The sequence below is a fragment of the Venturia canescens genome, chromosome 8 (genome assembly GCF_019457755.1).
Source record: "Venturia canescens isolate UGA chromosome 8, ASM1945775v1, whole genome shotgun sequence".
NCBI lineage: Eukaryota > Metazoa > Arthropoda > Insecta > Hymenoptera > Ichneumonidae > Venturia > Venturia canescens.
The window spans coordinates 22,283,493-22,301,181 of NC_057428.1; the positions used below are offsets into that span (position 1 = coordinate 22,283,493).

At 39.7% G+C, this 17,689-nt stretch overlaps 2 protein-coding genes across 3 annotated transcripts; both read left to right on the plus strand.

Annotated features, from left to right (window-relative positions):
- Positions 1–213: 213 nt before the first annotated feature.
- On the plus strand, positions 214–12,165 carry BuGZ (Bub3 interacting GLEBS and Zinc finger domain protein). Of its 2 annotated transcripts, XM_043426367.1 has the most exons (8): positions 214–242; positions 758–1,012; positions 1,121–1,197; positions 1,606–1,732; positions 2,617–2,981; positions 3,297–3,651; positions 3,777–4,386; positions 8,395–12,165. In XM_043426367.1, the coding sequence occupies exons 3-8, from the start codon at positions 1,157–1,159 to the stop codon at positions 8,502–8,504; spliced, it is 1,608 nt and encodes a 535-aa protein (XP_043282302.1). In that variant the 5' UTR covers positions 214–242; positions 758–1,012; positions 1,121–1,156; the 3' UTR covers positions 8,505–12,165. The 2 variants fall into 2 exon arrangements, with proteins under 2 accessions (XP_043282302.1, XP_043282299.1); XM_043426364.1 differs by having other exon boundaries at positions 215–242; positions 758–1,197.
- A 2,283-nt stretch (positions 12,166–14,448) lies between these two features.
- slim (scruin like at the midline) lies at positions 14,449–16,875 on the plus strand. Its single transcript, XM_043426369.1, has 4 exons — positions 14,449–14,608; positions 14,720–15,446; positions 15,737–16,063; positions 16,221–16,875. Exons 2-4 carry the CDS (start codon positions 14,754–14,756, stop codon positions 16,407–16,409), a joined length of 1,209 nt encoding a protein of 402 aa, XP_043282304.1. The 5' UTR covers positions 14,449–14,608; positions 14,720–14,753; the 3' UTR covers positions 16,410–16,875.
- Positions 16,876–17,689: the final 814 nt, after the last annotated feature.

Sequence of the window (17,689 nt, forward strand, 5' to 3'; positions counted from 1 at the left end):
TACCGAGTTTCACAGTTCTCGATATTTAACAACAGAAACAAGTTCGGCGACTTTATTAAATATGAAACTGATTATTATTGTGTCCAATTAATAAATATCTGCTGTTTATTAATAAATATCTTCGATATTCAAAACAACCGCTTCTTCATCTTCATCTTCAACTTTTTGGCTAGGCTCACTTCCGTGTCAGCCTAGCCACTGGTAATATACACCGCTTCGGCCAAGAGTCGATTTGTTCAGAGGTTGGTGTGAGCTCCTCTATATATATGTATTGTTTTTGAATTTGTATTTATTTATATCATTTGAATATGCTGCGTTGTTGAGCAAAGGAGAAGAAACAATAGAATAGGCAATTCAGGGAAGTCACAAGGCACACCGAGACCGTGACCGAGACTGAATTACATCCTTTGTTCATCTCTCTAAACATACGCTATGTCATATTGTCTTTATGTTGATATTTTTTTCCTCTTCTCTTTATTATTATTATACCCCTCTAAGCTGGATTAGCCTCGAGAGATATAGAAATCAGGAGAATTTAATGTGTCTTTTCTTTAAAAATTGGTGTAATTTTATTTAGATTTTATAATTTTAATATGTAATTTATTTTGGTTTTTATTAATTTTTGGTTTAATCGTTGTAATGCTCATTGTTCAATCATTGAAACTGGCCGGTTGTGTTATTAATGGTTCCATTTTATTATTCTTGATGTTTTGAGGAGTCAATGAAAATTTAATTATTTCGTTTATTTTTTATTTAGTTTCCGTGGGAACACGGAAACACGTCAACCTTCTTCCAGGTTCGACGGCTGAGTCCGAAGCAACCGCTTGTAGTGAATATGGCGGCGGAAATTGCACCGTTTCAAACAATGTCTACTTGAGGGCGTTACCAATTCGTTCGGTCCGGGTCGCTTTGTTGCTGCTGCTGCTGCTGCGGCCGGACGGGCAGTAATGGCCATTTTGTAGTATCGGTTTTTTACGCGTGTGTTCACTCGGGTGCCCCCGTTGGGCCCGTTGTACGTAGTATTGGTGGTGATATTAGAAAAGACAGACGCGAGGTTTTGTACATATTTTTCAAATATACGACTAGCCAGTTCATAACAAAAAAATTATTTTGTCATTAGGACAAATCGTCTTTTGCACGAAGTGGTTGATCGAAAATGGGACGTAAGAAAAAGAAGCAGTCCAAGCCCTGGTGCTGGTATCCTTTTTATTGTTTCTAATGCTCATTTCCACCCGAATTCAATGGTATTGCGCGTGAGTGTCGATATTGTTAACTTCACGAGTTCTAACCTATTTTTTTAACAATCTTATTTTTAGAACGCAATACTGATATTTCGCAAGCTCAAGAGGCTTTCTCGTTTTAATGCTTTCGAAATCATTGCCCCTACGCAAAAATACCCACTCGCGCGCGCCTTTCGCGCACACACATGCACACATACATTGGTATAAATATGCGAAAGACTTCTGTTACGTCATGATGTTTACAAGTGACGTCCTAAACCGATAAGTCAAAAGTGTATCTCTTATAAGCCAGCAAGATACAATCGTTTTAATAATATGTAATATTAACTGAATAAGTGATTTTCCTTAATGAATCGATTTACAGGTATTGTAATCGTGAATTCGACGATGAAAAGATTTTAATACAACATCAGAAGGCCAAGCATTTCAAGTGTCACATTTGTCACAAAAAGCTTTACACAGGCCCAGGACTGAGTATACATTGCATGCAGGTAACTAGTATTTAAAAATTGACAAACGACGTCGGTTACTCGATCGATCTCATTTCTATTCACCCATACGATAGTGGACTGAGCTGGGAAGCAATAAGCTCAAATGACTCTCCTCGACGGACCAATGACGTTCAAATAATTTTTCAAGTTTTTTCGTCGTTCGGTTGAACTATCAACCGGAGGAAATACAACGATTGTTTATAGTAGACTCGAATATTTATTTGGGACATCAATGCCGTTCAAATTTCTCCTGACTGTACGGTCACCGTTTTGTTTAACACGGAACTTTTTTTTTCTTTTTAACCCTTCTTGTACATCCGGGGTCTAACAGCGCCCGGACTTTTCGTGTGTGTTCTTACAGAAATTAGGCCTGACGTGTGTACTCGAAGGGTTAATCATATATTCATATTTCAGCCACCGGAGAGGAAGATCATTGGCGAAGGTCAATTATCAAGCTTTTTTTCACCATTTCCAAAATCGGTTGAAATTGATATTTTTTATTTTTAAGCTTTCTTGTACACCCAGGGTTTAGCAGCCCTTAAACTTTTTCTTGTAAAAACAATATCTTGCATGATTTTACATGTTGTAAATAGACGGGACCTTGTTCATAGATGTCCCGAAAAATGGCAGAGGTGTGTGCGAGAAGGATCAATATATTTGGTTTGATTTCGTTCAAAATCATTAAAATTTAGAAATTTTATAAATCACCTTTCATTCAGGATGTTTATTGCATTTTTTAAATTTCTCAAAGTAATCCGTCAGCGAGACAATCGTGCGACTAACTCCACTAAGTTTGGCCAAGATTGATTAGAAAAGCTTTGATTTAAAATAAAATGAAATGTTTTCAAATAATATTAAAACAAATCGGTTAACTTTAACAAAAGGTGCACAAGGAGGCGATAGACAAGGTACCAAATTCGTTACCCAACAGAAGCAATATAGAGATAGAGATCTATGGTATGGAAGGAATCCCACCGAATGACGCGAAAGAACATGAAAAACAAAGGAACGGAGGTAGAGCCGGTTCGCCTAGTTCCGGGGAGGAGGAACCGGCACAGAAGAAATCCAAGCCAGAGGGCCTTTTGGGTTCCGCGCCAGGGGCGATACCCTCAAATTCGAGCATGATGCCAACGGGGACTGTTATGCAAACTCATCATCCGGGTATGCCCCAAATGGGACAGTACGGTCCACCCATGCATTCCATGATGGGTCATTTGGGCCATGTCGGACCTCCCTATATGGGACCCGGGTAAGACCATATTCTGTTTGACTTTTTATCGTGATTTTTATGAATTTTCAGTGACAACCATTTTGATTGTTCTATTTGAGCCGTGATTTCGAAATACCAATTTTTTCAACATTTCGTTTCCAACTCTGCATTTGCATGCGATGGAATTTTTTAATCAATTTTCATTAATCACAAAGTATTACCTCATATCTGAAATAATCTACGAAACGCATTCTTATTTTTGAAAAATTTCAGAACCATTTGGGGAATTGAAAAATTTTACAAAACGATATGATTATGCATAACTTGAGATATTCTTATAAATATAATTTGAAGGTCAACGTTCCGACACCATGGTATGATGCCAGGAATGCCGGGTATGCCACCGGGTATGCAACCGACCGTATCGATGCCATCTCGTCCTCTATTCCCAAGTACCGGTGTGACAGTCTCGACGGCGGCATCATCCGGAGCGAACGTTGCTGCTCTAGGAGCGGATTTCAAACCTATTACCTCAATGGCGGGCAGTTCGATTGGACCCATTAAACCAACGTTCCCTGCATATGGTGGTTCAAACGAGGCGAACGCAACAACGAATACGAACAGCACCGGTAACGAGGCCAAAGTCAATCTTATTGCAACTACGGGAGCCGCGAGTAAAATAGTTCATCCGCCCGAAGATCTCAGTCTTGTGAGTATTTCCAGCTAATGTAGAATTATTTTATATCATTATCGGCTTCGCTTCGTTTCGGAACGAACATAACGATTCCATTAGATTCGACTAGAAAATCTCTTTATTCGGCATGCAAATTCTAGGAAGAGATAAGAGCGAGACTACCGAAATATCAGCGTCGTACGAACGAAGAAGTGGCTCGTAACGCTCATTCAGAAGCGTTGTCGCAACAAGCGGCGGTTGCAGCAGTAGCGATTCAGCATCAACAACAACAATCGCAGCAGGTACAATCTCAGCAGCAACAACAGCAGCAGCTACATCAACAACAGCAACACCATCAAGCGCAGCAGCAAGCGCATCATCATCAACAACAGCAGCATCATCATCATCATCAGCAGCAGCAGCAGCAGCAACAGCAACAACAACAACAACAACAACAACAACAACAACAACAACAACAACAACAACACCAGCAGCAACAACAACAACAACAACAACAAGCGGCGGCAAATGCGGCTGCTGCATTCCAGGATCAACAGCAACGACAGCAGGCAGCGTTAAGCGCGTTGCAACAACAGCAACAGAGATTTCAGAGACCACCGCAAACCGTAATGGTACCGGCATCGGCCGCGATGCCGGTTAGTTCGGTCGCTTTAATGGCTCCCTTGATGAGACCTACCATGACCCTCGCCGCGCCTGCTCTCATCCACGGAGGTAACATGATGCGACCGCCCCCCATGGGCCTGCCACCAGGTAAGTCCACCATTTTTTTCGTCATTTATCTCGTGCTTCGACCCAGAAAAAAAAACGAAATAGGTTAAACCAACGGAAAACGTACCATTTTGTTATTTTTTCATCTTTTATTCGTATTTTTATTCGAAAATGATGAATCGATTCATTTGTTTTCCCTGCATTCCACCGCAACAGATCTTGCATCGTGAAAAAGCACCAGAAAACATGAAATCACCAGTCCTATCCTCGCTGATGTTTAATCAAGAACGAAAGTTGTACGAATGAAGCGAATATGTGAGAGCGTATGGTTGAATAGTTTTCTCTTGTACCATTCATTCTATCGATCGAACTAGATAATGAGAATAATTTCCCATAACCGCCACCAATGCAAATACGTTTGCTCATATTATTTCTATTTCTCTTGTATTGGATGTCGCTGGTATTTACGTATGATATACATCTTCGCATCCTTCCAGGCAGCCGTTTGATTCAACGTCTTCCACTGATTGTATAGTAATTATTGTTAATTCTTTATTTTTCATCTCACCTCTATTTTATTATTGCGCTGTATAAATCTTTATTCTTCTTGAACGTTTGTTGAACGGTGCGCGTTTGCAGGGCGCGGTCCCGATCACTCCTCGTTGAGTTTCCGAAATCGACCATCTTACTAGGGCCGCGCACACTCTGGTTAACCATATAATGCGTGTTCAATTCGCAAGTACGAAAATAAAAAAGTCGAACAAAAGGTTGGTCCTTAGCAAATAGCATGCAGTGACATGGCCTCAGTTATATATTTAATTACTATAATACTCGTGCTATTCATTATTTTTTCATTCGATTTATCATTATTTTCAATGATTCTCTTATCGTTTCCATTCATCACCCATGTTACGATTCATCGTAATAATTGTTATACGCATTATGCAAAATTAGGTAATCTTTGTTTCTCGGCATTATCACAAATGTCACATTTTGAAAGAAGAATTATACATGAGCACCCATTTTGTCGAAAGCAGCACTCGGGTTTATCATTCAATTTTTTTATTGCGTTCCTGAGTGAAAGGAACATAGATTTTATGGGAATCAAATTGATAATTCATTTTCTTCACTTGGACCTTGTTTAATTTCTTTGAACCATTCTCCACTCTCGCTATCATTCTCCTCTACGTATGCCGAAATATTTATTTGCAACTGTATCGGTTTTTTTCTCCCCATTCGAATTCAGAGAATTTACCTGTTCGGATAATATTTCTTTGAGTGAGTACTATTATCTTCCCCATCATCACCATCATCATCATCATCATCATCATCATCATATATCCCATAACCGTTATAGCATTATTGTGTAGGCAAAAGATAACAAAATTCAATCAAATCGAGCCAAACGACAGTAAGTAAAAGCAATTTCACGTACCAAGTATATATTACATACATCACTACTGTTCTACTACTATTATTATATCTACCGCTGCTACTATACAACGACCACCAGTAGTACTACTACTACCACTACTACTACTACTGCTACTACTACTGCCACTACTTCTACGACTACTACTACTACTACTACTACTACTACTACTACTACTACTACTACTACTACTACTACTACTACTACTACTACTACTACTACTACTACTACTACTACTACTACTACTACTACTACTGCCACTACTACTACGACTACTACTACTACTACTGCTATTAATACTAATACTAACACTAATGCTAATACTAATAATACTTTTACTATTAAAATTAGTATTTTTATCTATTTATTTTGTTCAATTATATAACGTACGTGTTGAAGATAACGGGAAAATAACGGAAATAGGTACATTATGTGATGATTCACTGGACGCTTACTATTCGCGTTCTCATTGGGTTAGAGAAATCACTCATAGGACTGCTTTTTACATGTTGCGTGGTTAATGCCAATTTATTTTTCTCGGGAAGAAAATCATATAGCGAAAAACAATGTCGCGGCATTTTTCTACTTTGCCGTATCATCGCTCCAAGAATTTTTGACAAAATTTTTCGCTCGATTTTGAATGATGATCGACTTTATAAAGAAGAAATTCAAAATTCTTGGAAGAATCATGTATCAGAAATCATGATTCCATCGTAATTTCTTATATTATTCTTTCTCTGTGTAAAAATCCTTTATGTCTCTTTCAATAATAATACGTATCAAATGTCTGGCTTATTCGATCGTTTGTTCACATTAACAAAGAAAATTTGAATATTTCTTCGGCACAATCGATGTCATTTATATTTATCATAGTCTTTATGAAAACGCGATTGACAGAAAAATGATTTTTTTTTTTCGATCGACCTGGGGTGATAACGGAACAAATAACGGAATTTTATTCATTTTCATACTAGTGATATAGCGTTTGTATACACACACACACACACAAACACATACACGACCGCGTGTGCACACGTATTGGGGAGATCGAGGCAAAACGAGGAGTACTTCAAAAACTGCAGAATTTTTTTTTTTTTATTCTTGCAATTTTCGGTATCTAAAGATAAATGAATATTGGAAAAAAGGAGATATTGCGAAGTAATTCTAATTTATTTCCGATTGTTTTTCAAGAAAAGCAATCAATAAGAGGTCCATTGAATAATAAAAGTGGAATGGAAAAAAAAAGTTGAACAATTTTTTGGGAAACTCTGTCATCTGCTGGGGGTTCGAAGAAATGTTTTTTTCTTTTTTAGAAAATTGCAAAAAATTACAGTAGGTTTTGTGCTGTTTAAAAGTAAGCGCAATAGATGAAGCTTCTTAAATTATTTTGTAAAAAGCAGAATATTTCGTGGGGTAGCCCCGTTTTGTATCGTTCGGTCTCCCCTATATATATACATTTCAATGACATATAATTTTGTGTGTGGTAGCATCAGATATCATCCTTTTTACTTTCTTCGATTATTGTTTCTCATATGGGTTTGCTGTGGAATTATTGTGATATCGATGTGTTATATATCTTTATTATACTATAAAAACTATCGTACGAATTCTGCACAACAGCCGGAGGAGCATTTTTGCATGACTTAAACGTCCTCGTAACGTACCGCTTTTGTCCGAGTGCAGTAGCAACACGAGACCGTAGGTGGGTGGGAGAAATCATTCGTTTCGGAGCGTTATAATGAATTTGAAAGGAAAATTAAGAAAAAAAAACAAAAAATCACGAGATGGATGGTGAAAATTCGGGCCAAGGGAGACTATAGAATAACAAGATAAAAATTAAAGAAAGCCCCGCGTTACGGTCGTGGCTACCAACTAACACAACTTCGATCTTCGCGCACAATAATTTACGGTGCTTTCATATCACCACTGTCATCTGTCATCGATCCCAGGACGAACTAGGAATACTTGGCACTAGTGTGAATATAAAGGACACTTCGTTGATGATATAATGAAAAAAAAAAGAAATAAGAGATGAATACTGGAACGTCCAAATATATCGAGTACATAATATAAACTTGAGGTGATCTATCAGTCCTGTTGATGAAAAGAGCTTGTACATTTTTTGTTTTGTCAAAATATCATTTGCGTCCAAGGAAAGTATGCAACGCGTTGTTCTCACGTTTTACCAGCCTCTATCAGCTGTAAGATCACCTTAAGCTGGTGGAATCCGAATGAATGTTGCAACATGTGTGTGTGGATGTGTGCGTGCGTGTAGTATCGAGAGAGGGGTTGCGTATATATACTCGAGCGCGTGACGTAAGTATATCTAAGAAAAATCTTTAAGCGAATGGTGAATGGAATTGGATATGATGATTAAAAACGAAAGAAAAGCGGGCGCAATATTCCTATAGGAGAGAGCGAAGGAGGATTGCAAAAAAAAAACGAGAGGGAGGAAAGAAAGGAGGATAAGCCAATTCGTTCGTATATAGATGCGAATTCGAGCGCGTTGTCCACGCTCGTGTATGCATGTATATATGCAAATATATATATATATATAAAATTTGTTTGTTTAAGATTTATTCGGACTTTTAAATGATAGGCCTGTTGTAAATTTGCAGGAATGATAGGTGCTCTGCCACCGGGTGCGATGCATCCTGCCTTTGCGGCACCCATGGGATTTCCCGGTGCACCTATGCTAGCTCCGATGATGCATCCACGCTTCAGATGATCGCCCCCGTCGGACGGGCCTAATCCACCGCTGCACTTTGTGCTATGGGCTCGTCCCTGAAATAACTAAATACACCCTCTCTCTCTCTCTCTCTCTCTCTCTCTCTCTCTCTCTCTCTCTCTCTCTCTCTCTCTCTCTCTCTCTCTCTCTCTCTCTCTCTCTCTCTCTCTCTCTCTCTCTCTCTCTCTCTCTCTCTCTCTCTCTCTCTCTCTCTCTCTCTCTCTCTCTCGTCGGACCATCAACGCCAACATCCTTCATCGGACCGGGTAAACGAAATTAACGACCGAAGAACGAGGCAAAATCAATAACCACGAAAGCAACGGACGGAACAACTCAAACTCAAAATGAGACACGTGAGCTGCGCGAAATAAAGCTCTTTCCAAGCTCGCAGGATCATAACGCACTTATGCACTTTTATCAAAGCGAAGCCGCCACTCCGATCAACGTTGCGAAGTTAGAAAAAATTTCAAGGAGAGAAAGAGAAATAGAAGAAGGAAAAAAGAGGCACCGAAAGACACGGGGAGGAAAACATCGGGTCCTCGTTCAGCAGCATCTTCTTTCCAACGAGTTAACACAAAGTTAGCAAATTTTTATGTTTTTTCTCATTATTACTATTGTATCTAATATACATATACACACACACACACATATATATATATATATATATTATATACATGCGTGGGTGGGTGTGTGCGTGCGTGCGTGCGTGTGAAAATGTCCGAATACGTGGATATATTATATATATATGCGTATATCGTATCGAGGCAGATTATTCATCGGTTATGGGGTAACATTCGCAAAGCTCCGGTCTCTGTTTCATCATCGTTCAACTTTTCGATTTCCCACCTACCCATTCTCCGCTACCTCACCTCCATCGGTGCATTATCCAATTTCGGGCTGTGTCTTTTATTTCTCTCATCGCGCTGTATTTTTTTTGCCCCAATTTTATCAAATAGTTGGTTCATCTACCGTATTAGTATTTATTTTTGATGCTTCGTTTGAGTTTCGAGTTTGCCTCGCCGCGTTGGAGAGAAAATAGCAGCCGCGAATGCCGAAATACTTCGAGTCCCTGGACACCGTTGAAAAATCAAAGCACCGATAAATATCATCTCGTTGAAGGAATAAAAATGAAGAACAAACGGGATGACGAACATACGCGCCAGATCAAAATTTTACAGCTAAAGTTTACCGTTTGTTTTTTTATAAATCTCGCGCGAATTTCTGGCCTCCGAAAAGTAGTTTCTCATTATCAAGAATTTTTTTTTCTTCGCGCCCAATTTTTTCCTTCCGTGATAAATATTACTCGTTTGACTGTGGTAAGTACAAAGGATGGTGGACGCATTCGTACAGGCGAGTCAGATTGTCGGCAAAAATATTACTCTTCGCGTTTCGAAATTTTCGCATCGTTGCGTTTTCCGGGAGAATTTAATTTTCGTATTAATCCAATCACTTATCAACGGAGAGTTCGGTCGTGTTCCATTCGTTTAAAAAATTAGCAATTCGTTAATAATTCTTCAATCGCAAATAAATCGATAATGCTGAATTTTATTTTCGTCTCCTCTCGCCGTAATAGTTTATACACTTTACCTTATTAGTCCGCTATTTTTTTCTTTATTATAATTCTCTCACTATCCCTCTTGTCCCTTGAGTTTTGATTGAGGGTTGTTTTCCCTCGAATCCTATGATTCGATGAGTCAGTTTACTATTTAGAGTCTCAAAATTCACTTGCGGAACTATTTAAGAAAGGGATAAAAGGAAGCGAAAGAAAAAACGGAATAAAAGATGAAAACACGCTTGGCAAAAATCATCGAATACGAAAATACTAGTGTTGGAAACAATACGAGAAAAAATGGTTGCTATTCGTTGAGTGTGTACCGATATTGACCGACTCGTATCGTTTTTTCCTCAAATTCTTTATACTCCTCTTCTTTCTTCATCCTTTTCTCTTGTTTACGATCGTGCGCGCATAATTGGCTCTCTCGAACAGGAAATACACTCGTTCGTGGAGTATAACGGGGGCATAGCTTGCTATTTCAGGAATCTTTCGATGTCGCGAGTTCTTAATTTTTTTTTTCTCTTATCTTATCTCTATCATCATCCGAAAAGTGTTGATGTTAATCGTGGAAATGGTTAGATCAAAAGTTTAAAAAGAGGAAGCAAATAACGGGGCGAGCAACGTCGTATGATTCCTGAAATGCGCGAGTTACGATCCACATATTGTTTCAACCAATCACAGCTCTGTATCGCTGTTGGACCCTGATCGGTCCCTTGCCCTCTGGCAGGCGATTGTTTGGACCTACCGTCACGGTCATCGAGCACTCGCCCTCACTGTTTGGCTCTCTGTATTTACTATTCGTTTATCATATTTTCGAGTATACAAATGATTTGTCTTATCGTGGTTCGTGTGGAAAACGACAAGAACGCAAGAGAATACTGGACGTGGAAGGGTGCTGTTGCTCGGGGACCGGTGAGTGTGTGGCTGGACCGAGAAACAATATTAATTTTAATAATGATCATTAGGAAAGAGAGAAACAGAAAGGAAACAAGATGAAAGAGTGAATATAACCGATAAAAAGGACTCGGAAAAGTTATTGGTATTAACCGATCGGAGGCGTCGTGCGATAAAAGCCAACGATTCGTCATTTTATCTCTATATGTTTAGGATTAATTGTCATTATTGATGAAAAGATTAAAAATTTTTATTGGATATGAGATTGAAAAAATGCGGCACAAGTGGCGTCAGACGGGGGGGGGGGGGGGGGGGGCGAAGAGCGAGATATTCATTGACGAGTTTTTGGCTGAATCGGCACAATGGTCACCGTGCGAATGCTTATTTGGTTCTCTGTGTGTAACGAAATATCATATTTTACTATCTCGCTACTTTTCCGTAAGAAAAAAAAAACAACAACAACAACAACAACAAGAACAACAATAATAAAATAAATGGAATCCAAAGAAAATATCATCTGTGACGAATCGAACGAGAGCAGCTCCCTAATCTTTGTGCCTGATTAGTATCTAATCACGTTGATGGTGTCGTAAGGGACTTTGAGTACGAAATTTTGTGGGTCTTTAACGCTTTCTAAGCCCAGTTTTTCCGCCTCCCGGTAAATTTTATCTCATGGCTAATAAAAGTCTACTATACTCGATGCTACTGCCAGCACCGTCAGGTAAGATTTACCTCGAGGTTCGACAACGGGCCCATACCAATTCATATACATTATCGAGCGTATCGATCGATGTCTCGTTTCCCTCCCGTTTATTCGGCGGCTATATAGGCTCGTCCTACTTCACCACCACCCCTCGATTCGATCTCAACATTTTTTATTATTCGCTGTTCCAACGGTGCATATATAAATAAATAAATAAATAAATAAATAAATGAAAGAAGCGATCGTCTTGCGATCGCGCGCACCTCTTTAGACCTCGTAACGAGAGGGAAAATCGAGACAAGAGTTTTCAGTAATACATATACGGATGAGAAAAACAAGAGGGTAGAGTATTCGTTAGATCCACTTATATCTCATTACTTCACGGAATTCTGCAGCGCTGCGTTGTTCACTGCGGTAAACGCGAAAGCTCGCGCTCGACGGATACGCAAACGAACAATGTATCGGATAGTTGCTCGAGAATAATAAAAAAAAGTGATTGATAAAATTCATTTCTGTTACATCATTTTTTTTTCCATCCATGTGTCTATATCAGCAGCGGCGGCGGCGGCGTTGTTGATTTGCATCACTGAGCCCTAATCCAAGAATCCAAGGAGTATTCCTGCTGCGAGGGACTGTCAAAAAAAATAGTTTCTCGAGCACACGAAATTGAGTGAGCCGTGTAATGTTGCGACGAATTTTCAATACTCCAGCATTTAAATTAATCATTCGAACGTGAAACTTTACTTGTTTATTTCTGCTATTTAACAAAACTGATGCTCCCCCGTATAAGGAAGAAGTTGAAATTAGGAGATACACGGTGAACAGTTTTCTATTCCTCTCGCACTTCTTTTCTCGTATTGTATACATTTTACAAAATTAGCGCCACATTCTTCGAATCTACCAATAGTACCTGAAAACGCCGCACCATCGACGGTTGTCGTCAGTTGTCGCTCCATGTAACGCTCCGAGCGGGAATTATAGTAACTATTATTTCGAATGATTTAGTTTTGGGGGGTGGGTTCGATTGATAAGGAGTTGAAACAACTCGCCTTGCGAATTTCTCTTCAATAACTCAAGACAAAGATTTAAATGTTTGATGAATATATTGACGAAAATATGGGTCTTGACTCTTCGGCTGACAACAATGTTCTCTCTAATTCTATTCCGTTCGACTTTTAGTCTCACAAATCTTTTGGTTCTCACGCGCAGACTCTGTACGCTCCGCTCATACGCGGACCAATCACGCTGGTTTTCATCCTCCCACTCATTCAATTCTGGGGTCTCGCGACCCACGCTTCGGTTTCACACGCTCGCTTCGCAACCACACAATGCCCTTATTATTCTAGGTCCTTAGCATAAGAGTGACGAAGGATATGTCCTAGCCTAATATTTATAAGATGAAAGTGGGTAAAAGTATCGTATTGGGATATTAAAACTATTTATATAAGAAATCAAAGAAAGCCTTATTTCGATACATTTCAACGTATGGAGATTATTATAATGTAAACTATAAGAATGAGTTAGTCAATACGTTCATATTTCTTATCGACTAGCGGTTATTGTTTATGTTATACTTATATATTAGTCACCCAAGTCCGTCACGTTCTTCTCATTTATTAATATTTCAATGATCAAATTATCAAATCCGTATGAAATGCTAAAGTACGAAATTCGCAAATTCGCGGTTCTTAGCGCAGAAATCAGCGCACTCTGGTGCCGAATTACGCATTCGTCACATCCAAGGAGATTAGGGAAGGAGTCCAGTCTCGGCAATCGGGCACGTTCGTAAGTGTCAGAAAAGAGGGTTCCTCTCGAGTGGCGCTGTTGTAGGTACTGTACGGGTTAACGCATGCACATTATGTACACGTTATCACGCGCACGCGTTGCTGCCAGCTGATAGTTTTTGTGGGTCTAACCTATCTTTGTTAAAATGGAATACACTGACACAGAGGCTATTGCTGTTAAAATAAATTAACATATTGCAGTAATTTTTTATATGAATGAATAAAAAAAAAACATAATTCAACAAAATCAATTGATTTTTTTAAATTTCTGCTACAGTCAAAGAACAATAACTATCCATGATGAAAAAAAAATAAAACAAAAGAGGATTTAATCGCCGACTCGATGAGTATGAGCCTGTCATTAAACCATTACACCACGTAAGCTAATGATTTTACACGCGGCAGAAAATGCTACTGGCTTATCCGGGCCGCTTGATATGTTAAGGTTTTATGAAACAGTAACTGTGATCACAAGAGCTATAGTTATCAATATAATTTTAAAATATTCATGTCACGCAAAAAAAAATTTGTGACAGAGAAAAAATTTCTTTCGACATGAGTATATGAACCGGCAATTTCCCGGATGCTATGGTTTTCTTAGCAGCGCGACATACGAGGGGAGATCAGCTGATACTTTGAATGTGCGAAGCACAGGGTTTTACATCGCTGGAGAATATTATTACAATACATATTAGTATTTTCGATCACGAGCACTCATAATCGTTGATTCAACAATTTTTGACAGGCGCGAAAGTTAAATCCACGATTCCGCCGCCATGGCGGTCAGTTTTACCAACGACGACAATGATTTTATTACTATGATTCTTTCCCTATATAGTCTCCTTAGGTGCGTTTTCCAATCGCCCGTAACGCCCGCAAAACCCAAAACCCTATCCACAGTTAGTGGCCGGTGCTCGGGCGATAATTGGAACGCACCCTTTGTGTCGCTCGCTAAAGGGCGCCATTGCCGCCATTATTATTATCATTATCATTTCTTCTTCGTATAACGTATAACTAAACAAAGGAGCATCTCCGGAAAAATGAGCAAATAAAAATCAACACGGAAATAGCAACGGACGTTTTTGCTTAACTTTGTTGTATTTTGTAAAAGATCGTTCGATAGTGAATTTTCGAGACGTTCCGGAGAAGACAACATCGACGAGAAAGGGTAATATAAAATAATAGAAAAAACGTATAAAGAGATTATTGATGAAGGACGACATATAACCTCAAAGATATAACAAAAACCGTTAAACTCACGATAAAATAACGATTTTAGTAATAAAAAATAAAACTTGTGGGCGGCTTGAGGAATGTCGAAGAACGGTGGGATGTACGAATTTCAGCCCTTGGTGCTACGCGAGCACAAGTCGCACAGCCAAGAGCGACCGAGGGGTCGGAGTGGCCACCGAATTGTGTGCGACGGCAAATACTTGTACTCGTTTGGTGGTTTCAATCCGTGCATTCCTGACAACGATCCGGACCTCCGACACGACCAAAACTGGCTCGAGAACCGACCGCTCTTTCGAGAGTTATGGAAGTTCAATTATTCGACGGAACGCTGGAAGCGCTTACTACCAAGTAACAACAGTATGCCCACGACAGTTGCGTCGAGCGCAATGCTTCTGAAAGATCGCACCCTAGTAGTGTACGGTGGTACGGGCGTACCTTTTGGAGCAAACTGTAGTAACATGCTGTATGTATGGAATCTGCGAAATGGTAACAGTCGGCTTTTACCTTACGGGGGAGCCCTACCGCAAGCTGGATACGGTCAGGCTATGTTTACCCAAGGACCGTATCTGTATACCATTGGTGGCACAACCGGATACGAATATACCAGCGATATTCATAGATATGATTTACGAACCAACCAATGGGAGGCTGTCTACATATGCAGAGGCGACGCTAGCGAGCCCAAAGGCAGATACAGACACGAAATAGCCTTTGACGGAAGTGTGATTTACATTCTCGGCGGTGGTACGGCATATGAAGCTTTTGATTTCAAGGTTTGTTCTTGTCCCGCATCCACGCCTGGCACCTTTTCTTTCGATACTTTAAAATGAGCTTTACCGCTACAAAGAATGTTTTTCTCAAGATTGCTAAATGACATGGGATATATTAATTGAAAAGTTTTCCCCATCAGAAATTTGATTTTAACAAAAAAAAAAACTTTTCAGCCTATTCATAGAGTTACAATTTTTATTGATAATTTTCAATTGAGAAGTAGGAAAAATGGCTGATTACATTTCGGCAAGGGAGGAATCGTCGAATAATTCAAGACCGTTGTATCGTGCAGGATATACCAGCGTTTGATTTAGCTAGCAACCGATGGATGACTTTGTCGGCTGTGAAGGATCGGAACCATGGATATCCGGAGGCTCGCCGTTGCCACGGTTCGGTTCAATACACGGACGAAAAAACTGGCGAGATATCGATCGTCATATCAGGCGGTTACTCGGGTTCCCGAGAGTTTCAAGATATCTGGAGACTCGATCTTGGTCAACTCCAATGGACGTGTGTCGCGAGGTGCTTTTTTCAGAGCCCTCTGTATTTTCATTCCGTGGCTCTAACACCACAGGGTAAAATGTACACTTTCGGCGGTATCAAAACAATACCCAATGGAGTGAGTAGTCTCTTTTTCCCTACTTTCCCCTTTACCTTTTTGTTCTCCTTGTGACGGCAGGCTCCCAAATCAGCACCAGCCAATATGCATCGTGTCATAACTGTCCAACCGTACAATGACGTGTGAATATCGATATATTGTGGGCTTATCGTTCTAGGTAACGAGAACGGATGCTATACACTCAACATGGCTCGTTATACCGAAACTTCAAGAAATATGTTGGGAGGCGCTCAATTATTACGTCAAAGACCTCCGTAATAGACCTCTCCATGATTTGGCAGCCATGGGTATTCCTTCAGAATTTTTACAAAGGCTCAAAAACGATGACGACGAGAACGACGGTTAAAATCGTTAAAAACACACATAGCCATTGGCCAACCTTTAAAGAGAGGCCCGTGGACGCGCTCACGAGTTTACAACGTCTTGATCTGTAAGGTCCGAAGGACTAGAAAAATAATAAACGAAGCGCGGCGTTTTGCCAACGACTTTTTTTTTTCCTCATCATCGAGAGGACGAAAGAAGCCAGGTGTCATACTACAAAAAAAGTTACATATATATTCACCGGTATGACGTAATCATCGCACATTCTAAAAGCGGTGTTAATAATTTGTCGGTGCGCTTATAAATAGGAGAAAATCACGTTGGCTGTTGAAAAGTCTCATTGTTTCGAGAGATTGCGCAAGAACGTTACGTTACATGATCTTTCCTTCATTTGTATCTCATTTAGAGGTATATAATGTATATCTTGAGAAAAGATATGAATAAAAAAATATATGACTACTATTGTTATAATAAAAAAGTTGAAGCTTTCATCGTTCATCGTTTCATTTGGAAAAGCTTCGCATGGTGTTCTCAACGGTAAGTTTGGTAAACGTGCATGACCTTCCAAAATCGACGAGATCGTTTTTCAAACGAAACTATTCAAGATAGATGAGCGCGCCCTTTCAGACAGTCTTCTATAGAGGCACATATTCAAGGAGTCGTTATATTTGCGTCAAAAATTATGCGACAACATTGGAATACTATTCGAACGATAGGATTGGCATTCGTAGTGGTTCAAATATAGAATCCATGAACGCACCTTAAGTAATTGTATGTCTCTATCCACACGAATCAGTTTTGCCTTTCCAATCTATTTTTATACGGCACATGGGTGCTTTGTAACATCTCCAAGTCGCGGAAGAAGCTTCTTCCCGGAGCATTATATTGATAATCTACAGTAATGGTAAAACTTTGGCGCTGCTACTTCTCCTCGCTGAACTCTGCTACCGGCGTTCCGCTGGTGTTAGCTGCTGCTTTGTCGGTACAGTCTACCAAAAAAACTAGCTTGCAGCAAAAACTAACGTTGCACTTCAAGAAATGATTTTCTATTCGGAGTATTCGGACTGTACAATAAAAAATGCGCCTGCGCAAAAATCAGAAAAGTATAGTACGCCATTTTACACTACTGTTTCTCTGTTGGAACGGTCGGGCCCGTTGGTACCACATGAGAATCAGCATTCCAGTATATATAAATTAGTAATAGAATTTTAGTGTTTCTATCATCTAATCATCGTATATTGTGCTGCGCACTCGCGGGTTGCTATCTGCGTTTCTCGAAGAGCTGGGGGGGGGGGGGGGGGGGAG